This window comes from Arachis hypogaea, chromosome 14, assembly GCF_003086295.3.
Source record: "Arachis hypogaea cultivar Tifrunner chromosome 14, arahy.Tifrunner.gnm2.J5K5, whole genome shotgun sequence".
NCBI classification, from domain to species: domain Eukaryota; kingdom Viridiplantae; phylum Streptophyta; class Magnoliopsida; order Fabales; family Fabaceae; genus Arachis; species Arachis hypogaea.
The window spans coordinates 135,772,395-135,789,444 of record NC_092049.1 but is presented as its reverse complement, the minus strand read 5'-3'; the positions used below and the strand labels follow the sequence as shown (position 1 = coordinate 135,789,444).

Below are 17,050 nucleotides of genomic sequence, written 5' to 3'. Positions count from 1 at the left end.
GATCTCGACTTTCTCCTCTTGTTACAATTCCTACTTCAACTCCTTTTCTTCTCTTTGAAGCTCCAAGTTCTTCTTCTTATTATGCTCCTCAGTTAATTCTCTACATTCAACAATGGGGTATCTTGGATACCTAAGCACAATGATGCCAAATGGCTCACTGCTTTGGTTAAGCTAGCCATGAATTCTCCTTGCTTTTGGACACGAGTGTAAAGTTCTTGTTGTTCTTGCATGAGAGGTTGGAGAACTTCGTTTAGTGAAGGATGTGATGAAAAAGAGGGCTCATTGTTTGGGAGAAAAGTTTTATAATTGGAAGGTGGTTCATATTGGTGAATATTTTGAGGTACTATATATGGTATTGGTGGTTCTTGGGAGTATTGATGTTGGAATGGTGGTGGCTCTAGGTATGGTTCATATGGTTGTTGGTATGGTGGATATGAGTTAGGATCATATGGAGGTGAATGGTGCTATGGAGCTTGTGAGTAAGGTTGACAACAATATCGAGGGTTTGGTTCATAATTGTGCACATTATAGGGTAGATTGTTACCATAAGAAACGAGGAGGTTGTTGCCATGAAGGTTGAATATAAGCATGTGGCTCCTCCCTAACTTGATTTCCATTCCCACAATGTGATCCCTCATTGAAGCTTTCATTCCCTACAACATAATTGTAACCAAACTCATAGCCAAAGGGATGAGAATCATAGTGAAAAGGGAAAACAAAAAAAAAATTATTAAGAAACAAAGAAACAAGATGCTAACTAGTGACTCAAACAAGAAAACAACCAAAGAGCAAACTATTCACAATATTAACATATGTACAATAACCAACAATAAGCACACATTGCAATTTTCCGGCAACAACGCCAAAAACTTGAAAGAAGGCTATCACCGGTTAGGAATTTTCTTCTCAATAAGAGAATCACTTCGTTGCAAGTATAGTTCTAAACCGACAACTAACCCTCAATCAAAGTTTAATTTTTGGTTGTCACTAGTTCAACCCAATAAAAATAACCGAGAGTATTACACCTGAGTCGTTCTCCCTATAAATTACCATCGAGTGCTCAATTATTGGTTACGAGATCAAGTGAGTTGATGATAAAAGGGGCAAGAATTTAAATGACAAGAATCTAAATGACAATAAAATAAATCAAACAACTAAAGATAACAAATACTAAAGAGGCATTCATGGTAAGGATTGATAATCAAGGTCTTCTATCCTAGTCATTAATCATAACACAATAATTATCAAGAGCTAAGCCTATTACGTTATGTCCAACATTGGGAGAAGATCAATTAGACATAGTTAATCTCAATTCATAGGTAGTGTCAAGGGAAACAAGATTAACTAACAACTCTAAATCACCAATCTAAATTGGATATTAATGACTCAAGATTACCAAATTTTTCTTTCCAAACCAAGAATGCTAAAAAATCTACTCTAAAATTAAGTCAAACATTTTATCAAACACTTGGTGTGCAATAAAAGAAAAGCATATTAAATTACAAAAATAATAAAATGTACTACTACAAAATGCGAGAAAATAACAACAATAACTCAAATAAACATCAAAGAAACATAAAATATCAAATTTGCATTAAATGAAATTAAAAGTAACAAGAGTTCATGAACATAAAAAGTGGCACAAATGAGAAATTAACAAAGGAAACTAAGAGACTAAAGACAATAGAACATGAAAACGTAAATGAAACTACACTAAAATAAGAATTAAAAAGTGAAATTAAAGAGAAACTTAAACTAAGAACCTTAATTCTAGAGAGAAGAGAGAGCTTCTCTCTCTAGAAAACTGTCCTAGACATGTTTCTACACTACACTAATTGCTCTTCCCTTGTTCCATCTTGAATTTGGCTTCAAATACTTCAAAAATGAGTTAGATCTGGGTCTGGATGAGCTCAGAAATCGCCCCCAGCGTATTTCTTTAATGAGGTCACGTGACCGGTGTCACGCGTACGCGGAACTGGACATATTACCAAAACCTCATTTCTTCATAAATTTTCCATTTTTGCATGCTTTTTCTTCATTTCTTCAACCTAATCTTTGCCTTCTAAACCTGAAATCACTAAACAAATACATCAAGGCATCGAGTGAAATCAAAGTGAATTAAATTTAATAAATTAAGAGAAAAAATGCATGTTTTTACTCTTAAGCACAAATTAGGAGAAATTCACAAAACCATACTATTTCGTTGAATAAATGTGAGATAAGTTGATAAAATCTACTAAATTCAACACAAGATAAACCACAAAATTGGCATTTATCAGGATACCGTGAGAAACAAAAAAAAATCAAGCAATTAAATTAGTCACAATATAAAATACATATTAAAATATAAATACATATTAAAAATAAATTAAATCACTTATATATTTATATATAAATATATTGGTAACTTATTTAAGTGATTAATTTTAGTGTATAAATAACATTTTTAATTTTCATAGTAGACTTTAAAAATGCATTTGAAAAGAAATTCAAATTGAGGGACAAAAATTAAATTAAATCTTTGTATTTAGTATAAAATATATTGAACTGAGTTATATCTTAGTATTATATTTGATTTAAGATAGATATGGAGATTGAGAAGTATATTTAAAATTTAAAAAATTAAATAAATATATTTTTTTTAAAAATATTATTAAAATTTTAGTTTTTTGTTCCTAGAAATTTCACTCTCTTGTGTTTCTATTTTCTAAAATAGCGTTTGTTTTTGGGATTGAGACTGGAGATTGAGATTTAATATTATGTTTAGTGGTTAAAAATTAGAACTAAAATTTCAATTTTGGGACACAAGATTAGTCCCTTCAATACTTCTAGAAAGTGGAGACATAGGAGATTGAAATTTTTTAGAATGGAGACTAAAATTTTAATAAACATTTATTCTCAAAAATATACTCATTTAACTTTTCAAATTTCAAATTTACTCCTCAATCTCCAATTTTTTCTAAACTAAATATAATACTGAGACATAATGCAATCTAGTATATTTTACACTAAATACAATACAAAGATTTAATTTATTTTTATCTCTTTGTTTCTGTCTCTCTGTCTCAGTCTCTCAATCTCAGTATCCTTTCCAAATGCAGCCTAATTGAATGGTTTAGATTCAATTAATATAATATAATATAATATAATAATTATATATAAATTATAAAATAAAATATATTTTTAACAATAAAATTATAATTTTTAAAAGTAACTACCTAAATCACTCCTCGACGAAACTAAGACACATATCGATCCCTATAATTTTTCCAAGTTAGTCAAAACAGTCTCTAACCAATTTTTGGCATGACTTACTAACAGAAAATGTTAAGTTTGAAAACGTTAATTGACATATATGATTGTTAAATGTCCACATATCCGACGTCTAAGTGTGTGAGGGGACAAAATTGTCCCTAGTTTTTTTTCTTCATCTTCTTAGCCATGTTCTTTATCTACTATACTATTCTCTTCTTCTTCCTCCTCTTTTCCTTCTTCATCCTCTCTCTTTCTCACCCATTTTCTCCTCTCGACAACTACTTCCTCGATTACGATTCTACCACCCCACTCACCACCGTTGCCACTTTCTCCCTCTCTGTCGACCGCCACTTCTTCTCTGCCAACCTCGCCGAACACCCAATTTTTTCTTCCACTCCCTTTTAAAATGAACATTAACCTCAATAAAAAAATATTTATTTTCGAGGACTAAAATATTTACTTTTAAAATTTTTGAGAACTAATTTAGATAATTACTCAATTTTTTAAATTACCAAACTGCATGTTTTATCATATTCTTCCTGGTTGATTTTCGAGTTTGTTTGAGGTGGCATTGTCCACAAACGTATTGTTATGTTGCTTCACATATTGTGTTGTAGTATTTTGAAGAGTAAACATCCAACCCTCACGAAGGATAAGGTAATTTCTGTAAAAAAAAAAAAGAATACTTTAACATTCAACCTTTTTATTTTGGGATAATACGATCCTTCTATTAAAAAATTTGTTAAATAGTAATGACAATTATTTTTGTGGGGTTTTATTTGTATTTTGCAAGGGTTTAAAACCCTCCACAAAATTCTTTTCAACAATATAACCAACTATGACCACTATTACCACCACTTTTTTCATCCTCATCATTATTACTTCTACTTCCATATTTCTATTGTGTAACAATACTTTATCACTATTGTTATTTTTTCTACCGGAGAGTGGATCCTCTCTAGTGAAAAAAAAAATTGGATGGTATCAATTGTTTAATCTAACCCTTCATTACTCTCTCTCTCTCTCTCTCTCATATTTATTTTTGGTCCCACTTATAGAATTAAGGGTGAGAGATCACACTTTATTCTCTCAAGTATAAAAAAAAATTGAGAAGATCCATTTTTCCTCTACCGTTATCATTACCAATACTAATATCATCAACATTAATATAATAATGTTCTCTTCTTTTATTTTTTATTCGAGACTATTTTTTTTAAATATTTTCGTACTACAATTACTTTTTTTTTGTGACATCATTTTTATTAATAGTCTTTCTTCATTTAACCATTATTGGAGAAAGAAATTTTTTACAAAATTAATTTTTGTTACTATTTAATAAATTTTTAATAAAAAATCGTATTATTTTAAAATAAAAAGATAAGAATCAAAATATTTTTTAAAAAAAAGACAAAAATTATCTTATCTTTTGTAAAAATAAATAAGAGTCGGATTGAATATTTATTCGGCTTTTGAACTATGCATTTACTGAGGAGATGGAAGAGTTGGATCTAAACGGGACTCTTGATTTCTCTTATCTTCAGTTAAAATGGTATTTCATTTATTTTATTATTTTTAATAATTATTCAAACATTTCTATAAAAATTCAAGTCAATTATATAAAATTATTTTTTGTTTATTAAAAAAATTAACTATTAATTTGATATTCCAAAATTTTATACGCAAATAAAAAATATCTCTAAAAGATATTATCAACAAAAATTTTTTTTTGAATAATTTCAAATTTTGGCAAATGTAACATTTGCCACAACTCATTCTCAAAGTATAAATTGTACAATGCTAATATGACCACTGAAATTAGGTGATTTGGCTACCTCTAAAGATAACTTCCTAATATAACATTTTTAATTAATTTAATCAAAGTTCCTTTTTGGTACCCAAATCAATAATTTACTTTTAAAGATAGCCAGATCATTCAGTTTTGTTAAGCTACGTAGCATTATGTATATTAGAAATGAGCTTCGACAAAGTCATGAGCACATTTGTTAAATTTATTATTCAAATTTTTTTTCATCGATAATATTTTTTTGAAATCTTTTTTTCAGTATTTAAATCTTTTAGCCATTGAATTGATAGTTAATTCTTAAAAAAATTAATTATTTTTATTATTTTTTTAATTCTTTAAAAATTTATTTATTATTCTTATCTTATAAAACTATTTTTTGTCACTTTTTAGTATCATTTTATATGTACAAAAAATTCATCACTAGATCAACTATTTATATAAAAATGAGTGTCACTAGGGAGTCAATGGGATATTTATACAATGTGTACAATGAGCTGCTTATTTAACCCAATATAAGTTAAAAATAAAAATTATCCACGAAATCATAAATTTAAAAACTCTTATTCAGTTATTTCACATCAAATTTCAAATTTCAAATTCTCCAATTTCAAATTTCAAAAATTTCAAAAATTCAGTTAGTTATTTCAAAAAAATAACCATCTGAAATCCTCCAATACTCTCTTCTTTTTTAACCGGCGGCCACCCTACCTTCATCAATAATCATCTCATTTCACCGTCGCTACTTGGTTTGCCACACGCCATTCACCCTTAATAAAAATAACCATCCACTCAAGGATAAAAATAATCATCCGCATATCTAATGAATTGAACATCTAACATATTTTAATTATATATAACTAAACCCAATCCAATCAAAATAATCATCTACATAAAAATAAAATAACCATCCGCATACTTACTAAAATGACCATCCTAAATTGACCATTAAAATAGAAGAAGAAGATGAATAAACAAAAGAAACTATTATTGTGGTGAAACATAATTTTAAAGGACTAGTCATGACAAAAGCGATACTGTTGTGAAGCATAGGGCTCAAATCATGAAAGAAGCTAACAATGCTTGGATCCGAAGAAGAAGAAGAGCATGGTGGTATTATCGGTGAGAAGAGACTTGAAGGAATGGGAGAAAGCAAAGGTGCATCGGAGGAGGTGAGGACGGTGTCGGGAAGAAGGCACACACCGGCTGCGATGGAGGCGCTGGACGTCCGGATTGCTGCGGTGCCGTTAGTTCGACCCACACAATATGCGCGTCCTCCCTTGGCAGTGGCCTGTGCGGCAACGGCGCCAGTCGAAACAGTGTCGGCGCAATTTTCGATGGCGGCTGGTGACCGTGACGTTAGTGTACCGGCGAGACTCGATGAGAAAGACATAAAACGCTGACAAACCGTATTGAGAGAGAAAAGTGAAAGAGGAAGGTAATTTATTTGTTTTCAAAACCGACGATAATCCTAATATTTGATTTAAATTTCAAATTGAAAATTATTCAAAATTAATTAGTTGCCTATAATTTAATTTAATTTCAAATTAACTCCATTATATATATATATAAGCATTTCAGAGATCTCTGTCTTTTTCTGGAAGTTTAAAATGCCATGATTTAGAGTCATTCAAATTTAATATAAAAAAAGTTATCGGTTCAGATGTAAGGGAATATGCATTATATGAATATGCACAAAAAGAATCGCATGGAAGAGTTGCAACTGCAGCGTGATGTAGCAGGTTTTGTAGAGGTAAGCAGGCCACTGTGGTCCTTTGCATGATAACATTATCGATTATGTTATTGGCTATCATAAAAAGGACCAGAGTGGCATGCTTACCTCTACAAAACCTGCTACATCACGCTGCAGTTGCAACTCTTCCATGCAATTCTTTTTATGCATATCCATATAATGCATATTCCCTTAGAATATAAAATACATATTAAAAATAAACTAAATAATAGATGTATTTTTTACATAAATATATAATGACTAATTTTAGTGATTGAATTTAATATAAAAAAATATTTTTAATTAAAAATATAATTTAATTTTGATGCACTGTTAGCGTAAAATCATGTTATACGTACATTTCATATTAGCAAAAATAACTATTTTTGACATTGACCATGTGAATGGTCATTAAAAAAAATGATTGTGATTACACGACTTCAGATATACCTCTGTCTTTTTCTGGAAGTTTGAAATGCCATGATTTAGAGTCATTCAAATTTAATATAAAAAAAGTTATCGGTTCAGATGTAAGGGAATATGCATTATATGGATATGAACAAAAAGAATTGCATGAAAGAGTTGCAACCGCAGCGCGACGTAGCAGGTTTTGTAGAGGTAAGCATGCCATTCTGGTCCTTTGTATGATAACATTATATATATATATATATATATTAACCATGTTAAATGTATATTAAAATCAATTATTAAAATCAACCAATAATATAAAATACATATTATAATATAAAATACATATTAAAAATAAACTAAATAATAGATGTATTTTTTACATAAATATATAATGACTAATTTTAGTGATTGAATTTAATAAAAAAAATATTTTTAATTAAAAATATAATTTAATTTTGATGCACTATTAGTGTAAAATCATGTTATACGTACATTTCATATTAGCAAAAATAACTATTTTTGACATTGACCATGTGAATGGTCATGCAAAAAACTGATTGTGATTGCACGACTCTATTAGGTAGCGTTTGGTGGAGAGACAGAAACGGAAAGACTGAGACTGAGAGACAGAGACTAAGAGACAGGGATTGAAATAAATCTCAGTATTCTATTTGGTGTAAAATGGGAGATAGAAATTGAAACAAGAATGAAACTCTAATTTAATTTACATAAAGGATAAAATTGGAATTAATTAATTAAAATGAGAGTATTTTAGATATAAAATGTTATTAAAGTTTCGGTCTCCATTTCTAAAATTTTAGTCCTCTATGTCCCTACTTTTTGAAGGTACTGAAATACTAAAATTTTGGAGACAGAGACAGAAATTTTAGTACCAGTCTCTAAATCAGTCTCTCAGTCTCTTGTCTCATTACTTCAAAACAAAGGCTACCTTAGTGTATCAAAATTAAACTCTTAACAAGATATAAAATAATATATATTTGGACATAAATGTATATTTAATAACTAATATTTCATATACAATTATGATTGAGTATAATGAGTAATGACAATGAGATTCTGGAAGATCAAAACCTTGGACTAATTTATCTTTAAAGAAAAAAAAATACCAATTAAGTCCTCTAAGATAACAAACAGTAGACATATATGTCCTTCTATTAATAAATAGTGCGAAACGAAACTGAATTGTCCATGTATTTCGTTATTTACAGTAGTGCAAATCTCGTTACTATCACATGAGAAGAAAAATGATATAATTTTGGACATTAAAACATTTATTATCTTTGAGTTTTCATATATTCTTTTTCAACTGCTATCTATTTATCACAAATTCTATCAAAATAAGTGAAATTTCGCTCCAAAAATTGTTGTTTACATTACTATCTTTCATAAATAGACATAGATAGACATGTCAGAGTAATTAACGCATCACTGGTAGGTTTTAGTTGATAAATTGGTAGAAAGACCTCATGTATCCACCCTTTATTATCTTAAAGGACCAAATTGGTATTTTTTTTTTTCTTTAGGAACTGTTAGGTTACTCATTATGATTTCTTTTGCAGACATTATATAATAAAACTCTCAACCTGAAGTAACACACAACATTCAACAAGTTAAATTTTGAAGTGAGGCTATAGAACAAGGAAGCATAGATAAGTCAAGTCTAACCTGCTGTACATTAATAGGATGGAGAATTCACACACAGGCAATATTATTAATTAGCATTTAGCAGTATGAGGATCTTTAAGAGTTTAAGTACAAGCCAACATTCTCTACAACTGCAATTTGGTTCCTAATCCCTAAAACAAAAATTAAAATAAGACATAATTATTATCAGTTCTGTATGATTAAGAAATGCTAACATAATACACATTGTTTTGCTTTCCAATAGGACCACGAGAAAATATCTAATGCATCTGTGTGAAAATCATAAATTCATAATATAATCATCCGAAGGAAAAAGAAAAAACAATTAAATAAATATAATTACTTAGGGTTTGTAGGATTGGTGGCGCCGTCGAGACGCGCGGCGTCCATAGCCCACTCGATCAGTTTGCGAACTTGTTCCTCTTTGTCTTCGTCTTCGCTTTCCTGTTCGTATAGGGCGGCGCTGTTGCTATCGAATCCGAAATTAGTTGTTGATGTTGAGGCTGATTTCGCCTTGAGAGCATCGAATCTGGCGGAGAGATCGTCTTCGTCTCCGTCTCCAACTCCAAGTTGTTGGCGCTGAGAAGGTGCAGATACAGCAGGAGAATTGGATTTGAGAGCCTGGAATCGACGCTCTAGATCGAGATCGAGATCGAGATCGAAATTGTTTTGATTGTGAGAAGAAGGACGAGCTAAGTGAGAGTTAACGGAAAGGTTGAGGAGGAGCTGGTCCTGTGCTGCTTGTAAAAGCTCTTCAACTTGCAATTCCTCCTCACTCTTGTCTTTCGTCTTCTTCTTCCTATTGCTCTTGCCGCTGCCGCTTCTCCTCATCCTGCTCCTCTCTCAAATTCCCACTTCTCTCATCTCATCCCATTTCTGTTTTCTTTTTCTCTTTTTTAATTTTTTTTCTTTCTTTTCAATTTTTTATTTTAAGTCGGATCATTTTATTTATTTTTTATTTTATTTGATGAACTGCGAGTATCACCACGACTCTGTTCAAAATAAAAACGAGGGGTGTTTAAATCCAAACCAATCCAAATTAAATCGCTTATACAATCTAATCCAAATCAAAAACCGATTAAGATCGCACTAATTCGGATTAGATTAAATTCTATTTTTTACAAACCGTTGGATTTGATTGGATCGGATTTCGGATCTACTTTTCATAACCGATCCAATCTAATTCAAACCACACAATGTGCTATAATATTATTATTTTATTATTATATTTATAATTATACTTATAACATGTTCAATTTATTATACATTTTTATATTATTCAATATTATTATTATTTAATAAATATTTTATGTTCAAAATATTATTTATTTATTTATTTTAACTAACATATAATTTTATTTTTCTTGTTATGTTATCGTTGAGTAAAGTATCATTTCCTTTTTGTCACCAACGTTTGGGATAAATTCCAAAGTTGTTTCTAACGTTTCAACTGTCCTATTTAAGTCCCTAACGTTTCAAAATTAGCTCAATGTTGCCCTGCCGTTAGGATCCGTTAACGGAATTGACAGCGGGACAAAATCGAGACGATTTTGAAACGTTAGGGACTTAAATAGAACGAAAACGTTGGGGATGAAAACAATACATAGAAATAAATTTTAATTTTATCATTCAATAATATCAATTTTTTACTGTACATAATATTCAATAATTTTTTAATCACATCTAAGTAAATTATACTTAATCACATTACTTTCATTCTAAATAAATTTATTTATATTTTTATAATTTTATACTTAAAGTTATAAGTTAATATAAAAATATAAAAAAAAAATTATTTAGAATGAAAGTAATGTGATTAAGTGTAATTATTTAGATGTGATTAAAAAATAACTGAATATTATGTACGGTAAAAAAAATTGATATTATTGAAGGATAAAACTAAAATTTAGTTCTATGTATCGTTTTTGTCCCCAACGTTTTCGTCCTATTTAAGTCCCTAACGTTTTTAAATCGTCTCAATTTTGTCCTACCGTCAATTCTGTTAACGGATCCCTAACGGCAGGATAACATTGAGTCAATTTTAAAAGGTTAGGGACTTAAATAGGACGATTGAAACGTTAGGGACAACTTTGGGACTTACCCCAAACGTTGGGGACAAAAACAATACTTTACTCTTAGTTTTTAAAGATATTGTTGAGACTTGTTATGCCATTGTTGATTATTTAAAATTTGATGTTAAGACTTGTTATATGTATTTAATTTTTTTAATTTACAAAACCGCAAATCCAATCCAATCCAAACCGATTGAAATTGGATCGAATTTTTTTTTAAAGTCATCCAATCCAAGCCTTTTTTTAAAGTCATCCAATCCAAACCGCACCGTGAATACCCCTAATAAAAATCAATTGTTAAAAAATCAGACAAATAAATAAATCAACTAAATCAATTTCGTTTTTTAGTATTTAATCAGTTTTAAATAATAAAATAAAAATATTTTAAAATATATTTTATAAATATATATTATTCTATTATATTAAATTCAACCTAATTAACTTATAAATTCCTAATTCTATCCGTTCAAACAATCAACTTGGTTTTCAAACCTAAGATGCCAAAAATTTTTTAAAGCTAGAAACTCCTGTTGGAGACACATCTTAACATTAATTTTCCGAAAACCAATTTTAAATAAAATTTCGAAGAAACAATCGATTGGACCTTTCAATAATATTAAGCAAATTTATTGACTAAATTAAATCTTCATATAAAGTTACGAATTTTCCTTTACAAAAAGGCCTTCAGTACTAACTACTAAAGCAAGAAAAAAAAAAAAAGAAACAAACCCCACTCATTACTTTCTTTTTTTTTTTTTTTTTGTGGATGAGCAGGATCATTAACTTGATGGAGGATTCTCAGATTGGGAACGACGAGCTCCTTCTACCATCATTGAGGCCATCGGAAAATCAGGCCACAATGTGAATATATATAACTTCTGAAATGTATATTCACCACAGCAGAAAACAGTATAATATTTAGTTAAGGGGGAAAAAAGAAAAGGAAAAGCCGCACCAACATATCTCAGCTTGTTCTTGCCAACTCAATTAAGATTAACAAAGGTTTTCAAGAATATGAGTTCCCAAAATACAACCCTGACTAAATTAACCGACTTCCCCCTATTTTTTCTGTCCCTATTTGGCTTTTTTATGTCATCGACAAGTTGAATAGATATACTTGTTTTCCTCAAAAGCTGATATTTCTGAATTGATGCCAAGCTACTTAAACACTTGTCAAATGACCTCCCTTTATCTAGCTACACTCTTCATGATATTGGATGCCGTCTCCTGCAAATTTTCCAAGCCATAGGTCATGATAGAAAGTTGTAAAAAATTTATCTATAAATTAAAGCACACAAAATAACTAGTTTGAAGTAGATGCTTCATAACAATTATATCTAGCTTCCTTTACAATCCAATGATACCTATATCTAATTGTTGGTCCCCATTGATGGATTATGCTTGTACCGTTCAATTAAGGACTTAAGAAAGAAAAATGGAGAGATCACTTAAAATAAATACAGTACTTGAACATCCAATGCACCAAATATTTATAACAAATGAGAATGAAGATATTGCTTCTGTTGATTTCATGCTCAGTTTCAACACAACCAAATTATATAAAACAATTATACAAAATGACTTTGATACACACAATATTGTCTTGTATTACCTCTTTGGTCGGATTCGATCTTCTTCATAATCCATCACTCCACCAGATTCAGAGCAGATCTCCTCATGGCCTCGGAAGTCGATGTCGGCCTGCTTACAGGGTGTAACTTCTGCCACGAAGTAAGTAAGACTCGTCGACCAATATATCCCAACAGTAAAGAAACATGGGGCAGTTATATATGTGCATACTGCATAGATAATGTTGATAGTTCAATCTTATGCAATAAAACTCCAAATCCTCATATGGGAAAACCTTGAAGTTGAAGGCTGCATAGAGCAGCTCTATATGGCTAAAGAAATGCAACTATGGTTACTATGGATCAAGGGCTGTTTTTACAACTTGACTGTCCTCGAAATTTAGCTTTTAGTACTTACCTTTACAATCTAATATTTCTAATATAATTTTTGCTTCATACTTTCATAATTGTACATTGTTGTTTTCTCTGATATCCTTTTTTGTAGCCAAAACCCAGTTCCATATAACAGACTCTATATACACAGTAGTTAAGAGAAGTTTGGAACTGATCAAGCCAATCAAACTATATTAATCATCACATTTATATGGTTCTTTTCCTGAAAATTTGGCTGTCCTGTTTTGGCTCCAAAAAATATATCAATTTAGAGCCTCGTCCGCATTTTTAAAAAAATCTAGATTGTATTAAATCCAATCCAACATATATGATTTGGCTTCCACTCCTACAATTACAGAAGAAAGTAACCAAATTCATTGGCTTTGATACACCTCCAAACCATAGGAAATGATAGGACATATGACGGCAGGATGAATGGGAAGACTGCATAAGAAGATATTCAAAGGCCACAAAATTTCCCCATAGTCAGTTTGCATCATACTTATTGGATCTTGAAAATAATGCTAGATCAGAATCCCAGCTTGAACCACAAATATACGGCTATACAAAGGTAAAAATAAAACTTGTACATAACCAGCACAATACCCTTACACAAAACGATCCCCACTTTGGTCAAACGAGCATAAAGCAAGGGTAGACACATCAATTTTGGCATGTAAAGCCACAGAAGAGGAAATTCTATAAAAGATAAAAGTTACATGCAAGCATATGAAAATAAATTCAACCGACCTTGAAAAGAGACTTCTTCACTTCTTCCACCTTCTCTTCCACCTCTTTCCTGTGCTTCTTGTCAACTTCACTCATACTATCAGCCCATCTTATCTTCTCTTGGATTGATACAAGCAGATTTTCTGATGTAGACAGCCTATGTTTTGAAGTCATGAATAAAATTTGTTATATTTTGAAAGTGATTCCATACAACACATTCTAAAAATGAGCATAAGATATAGTGCTAGACTGTTGAAAATAAAAGAGGCAAAGAAACATAACTAGCAGAATTATAGAGAAAAGATCTAAGAATCCAATCCATATATATATATACACGCACAAAAAATTATGACAAGGCAACTCCAGGTTACTGACCTCAACTGAATATTTAATGCTAAATAGACTGAAACATAAGTTGATTAAAAAAGTGACCATAGTGACAAATTCAATTTCTGTAGTTAAGCATGGAAATTGTGAGCTCCCATTGGATAAGGAAATTAAAATATTCTTTTTCCAGGTAAACATAATTGATTTACTAATGAGACAAATAACCACAGGTAATTCAACTCCCAAACCCCTAAGTGAAAAGCACAAATTACCAGTTAGAGAGCGTATGTATCATACTACCCAGTTGGCCAGGCCTCAAATCCCTCCCTGCTGCAAATTGAACCTGAAAGCATACAAAAAGATCAACTAATTTCCTAATGGAGTACGTAAAGAATAAGATAAAAGGCTTTAAAAGACAAATTTTAAGAAAATAACAAATGATGGTGAGCTGAGACCTCAAAACATCGTCGTAACTGATCCAGCTTTCCTCTGACTATTCCCTGATGACAGCAGAAAATTTAGAAACATAACTTGTTCTCTAAGTATTATTACCAACTCACAAATTATTAATTAGATTTTCAAAGAAATAAAAATATACATTACATATCTAGAAAATAGTGATCTTATGTGCAAGTGGGATATATCATTAAGGGTATCTACATGGATCCCTGAAGATCTCATGTGATATCGTGTAGATGGATATTTCATTAATTTTTTATGTTTGAGGGGTAATACATTCTCTTCAAGGAAAGGATGCCTACCGCATACATGCATTCATTTATTAGAAAATCTTCAAGTTCACGAACATTTGTCACATCTAACTCCTGCATCAGTTGGTCATAGGGCAGCACCTAAAAATAAAATACATAAAAAAATTTAGTCATGAAAAGTAATTGCTTAATGTGAAAATCCAAGTGCAATGACTCACAGAATAATCAAACAAAGAAAGCTTGAATCTGGATTAACCAGGTCATGTTTCACAAAAAGGAAACAGGATTTAAAATGATAAACTCAACTAAGTTAATCAGCAATTTGTTTGTATCAATATAAAATAAATTGACCCAAAACCAATACAACTCAATTCAAACTGATCCAAACTACACATATAACCTTTTGTTATTAAATTGTATTTTTACTTGTAATAACATTGAGTAATGATATCGGATTATGTGTCAAGTCAATTAAAAAATCTGTTACTACCACTAAATGAGTTATTATTACTACTATTAATTATATTTTCAAAGGAAAAAATTATTAAATCAATCCAATCTGAACCAACGTAAATGATATTGTTTGGACCAGCTGGCCTTTTAACTGTAACGGTTAAAGCAAACTAAACCACAGATACCTCTAACAAAACTTGATCCAATAACAGAGCCATGTGAAAATAGGCAATATCCAAGTCAAAATCTATAATGGATCAATCATCTATCTGAACCACTAATTCAAGCAAAAACGATTAAAAAAAAAGTAACCAATAACTGGATTAAATGAGAAAAACCTTGAATGTCTCGGCCAGAGTAAGAACTGTAAGTTGCTTGAGCTTCAGGATCTGGTCAGGTGTCAACTTTGGAAGACGATCAGCATTACCTGTAAACCATTTAACCTTCTTAATAAGCAACTCTACGTGATTCTTTGTTCTTTTAGGGAATAAAAATACCATATATATATATAGACACACACACACACACACACAAAAGGAGAAAGAGGTGGATTTTCATATTTTTCTCATGATATTGTTCACAAAATAGAAAATCATGTGAAAGATACAATATGCAGAACCTAGTGCACTTCAAAATCACCAGGATATGATTATGAATCTATAAGCAATCAGCCAATCACACAGGTGAATCCTTGGGCTTACTCTTGTAGTCACTCCACGTTCCATGGGCAAACAAGCGAAGCATATCAAGGTATGCTGAATTCTCGCTGGCCTCAAGCTGCCAGAAAAAAAAAATAGAATAGAACAACGAGTTAAAAAAATGATAGAAGAATGAGCTATTGTATTTAAAGGGAAGGGGGCATGATCAGTGCGGTCATCTGCACTTACATATCCGATTAAGAGATTAACATAACTCAAAAGAATGGGAATTAACATTTAACATGAAAATAGCAAAACAAAGATAAATTGGGTGGTTTCCGAATGAAATAAGTTACATAACCTACTTATTCCTTCAAGGGTTCATGACAATGCTACAATCATTCAAGACAACTAAATTCAAGCAAAACATATGACTCTAGAACTCTTTCACAACACACTAAACACAATAGAGTCAAATAAATGTAACAGCAAACCTAACAACCCAAAAATATAAACCTTCGCTTCTCAGCTTCCCTTTGCAATCAACAACCATCGTTGGGAACAATTAAAAATAAGCCATAAAACGTAACTAATATGAAACAAAAAGCAATAAAGCCGGAAAAATCAAAATATACATGTAGAATGGGAGTGTGTAAGAAAGAGAGAAGGACCTGAAGGACATTCGGGAGCGCGAGAATCTCGGAGAAGGCGAAGAGCGAAGGATGAGAGGTTGCATCGACGATGACGGAAACAATCGCCGGAGAGTTAGGGGAATTAGAAGAGGCTTGCTTCACGAACTGGTCGATCAGCTCCGATTGCTTTTGCTCGATGTCCATTGCGAACGAACCACTCTAGGGTTTTGGGGATTGAGGAAGGGAGTTGTGATCGGAAAATAGATAGATGGGGGGAAATAAGGAGGATTTTAGGTTTAGGGTTTGAAGATTTTGGGCTGAGAAAGGATTTGAAAATTGAAGTCCAGAGTTGTATGGTTTTAGCTTCTGAGCTTTGTGAGTGAGTTTGTGAGAGTGAATGGAGAGAATAATGGAGGAAAGTGTTTTATTTCAGCATTGGCTTTATATAATTTTTTAAATTTCGGGATTTACGTAAAAAGAAAAGGTTGTAGGAAAATTTTAGATAAATTAAGAAATATTTAAATAAAAATTTTTAATTTGTAAAATACGTGAAAGTCTTTAGTAAAAAAAAATATCATCAATTACATAAATTTTAAAATAAATTGTAAATTTCATATAAATTTAATTTTAATATACTCATGCAAAGTAATTTTACATATGTATT

The 17,050-nt window shown here is 30.8% G+C and overlaps 2 protein-coding genes across 5 annotated transcripts; both read right to left on the bottom strand.

Annotated features, from left to right (window-relative positions):
• Window positions 1-8,901: 8,901 nt before the first annotated feature.
• Window positions 8,902-9,850, bottom strand: LOC112744406 (uncharacterized). Its single transcript, XM_025794019.3, has 2 exons — window positions 9,208-9,850; window positions 8,902-9,016 (listed from the first exon to the last, which is right to left on the bottom strand). The coding sequence occupies exons 1-2, from the start codon at window positions 9,693-9,695 to the stop codon at window positions 9,010-9,012; spliced, it is 495 nt and encodes a 164-aa protein (XP_025649804.1). The 5' UTR covers window positions 9,696-9,850; the 3' UTR covers window positions 8,902-9,009.
• Window positions 9,851-11,754: 1,904 nt separating this feature from the next.
• LOC112744404 (COP9 signalosome complex subunit 7) lies at window positions 11,755-16,807 on the bottom strand. Of its 4 annotated transcripts, none has more exons than XR_011871461.1 (9): window positions 16,426-16,807; window positions 15,818-15,893; window positions 15,455-15,543; window positions 14,715-14,804; window positions 14,409-14,453; window positions 14,226-14,296; window positions 13,648-13,783; window positions 12,549-12,735; window positions 11,755-12,163 (listed from the first exon to the last, which is right to left on the bottom strand). XR_011871461.1 is itself a non-coding variant. In XM_025794016.3 (9 exons), exons 1-8 carry the CDS (start codon window positions 16,588-16,590, stop codon window positions 12,583-12,585), a joined length of 747 nt encoding a protein of 248 aa, XP_025649801.1. In that variant the 5' UTR covers window positions 16,591-16,807; the 3' UTR covers window positions 11,755-12,163; window positions 12,549-12,582. The 4 variants fall into 4 exon arrangements, 3 of the variants coding, with proteins under 3 accessions (XP_025649801.1, XP_025649802.1, XP_025649800.1); XM_025794016.3 differs by having other exon boundaries at window positions 12,549-12,657; XM_025794017.3 differs by having other exon boundaries at window positions 12,549-12,654.
• Between the last annotated feature and the right edge of the window lie 243 nt (window positions 16,808-17,050).

Coding starts and splice junctions, on each gene's coding strand:
- LOC112744404 (XM_025794015.3), bottom strand. CDS start 16,590: ATGGACATCGAGCAAAAGCAATCGGAGCTGATCGACCAGTTCGTGAAG. Junction 14,805..15,454: donor CTCTGGCCGAGACATTCAAG/GTTTTTCTCATT, acceptor TTTTATTTTTAG/GTGCTGCCCTATGACCAACT. Junction 14,454..14,714: donor TAAATGAATGCATGTATGCG/GTAGGCATCCTT, acceptor TGCTGTCATCAG/GGAATAGTCAGAGGAAAGCT.
- LOC112744406 (XM_025794019.3), bottom strand. CDS start 9,695: ATGAGGAGAAGCGGCAGCGGCAAGAGCAATAGGAAGAAGAAGACGAAA.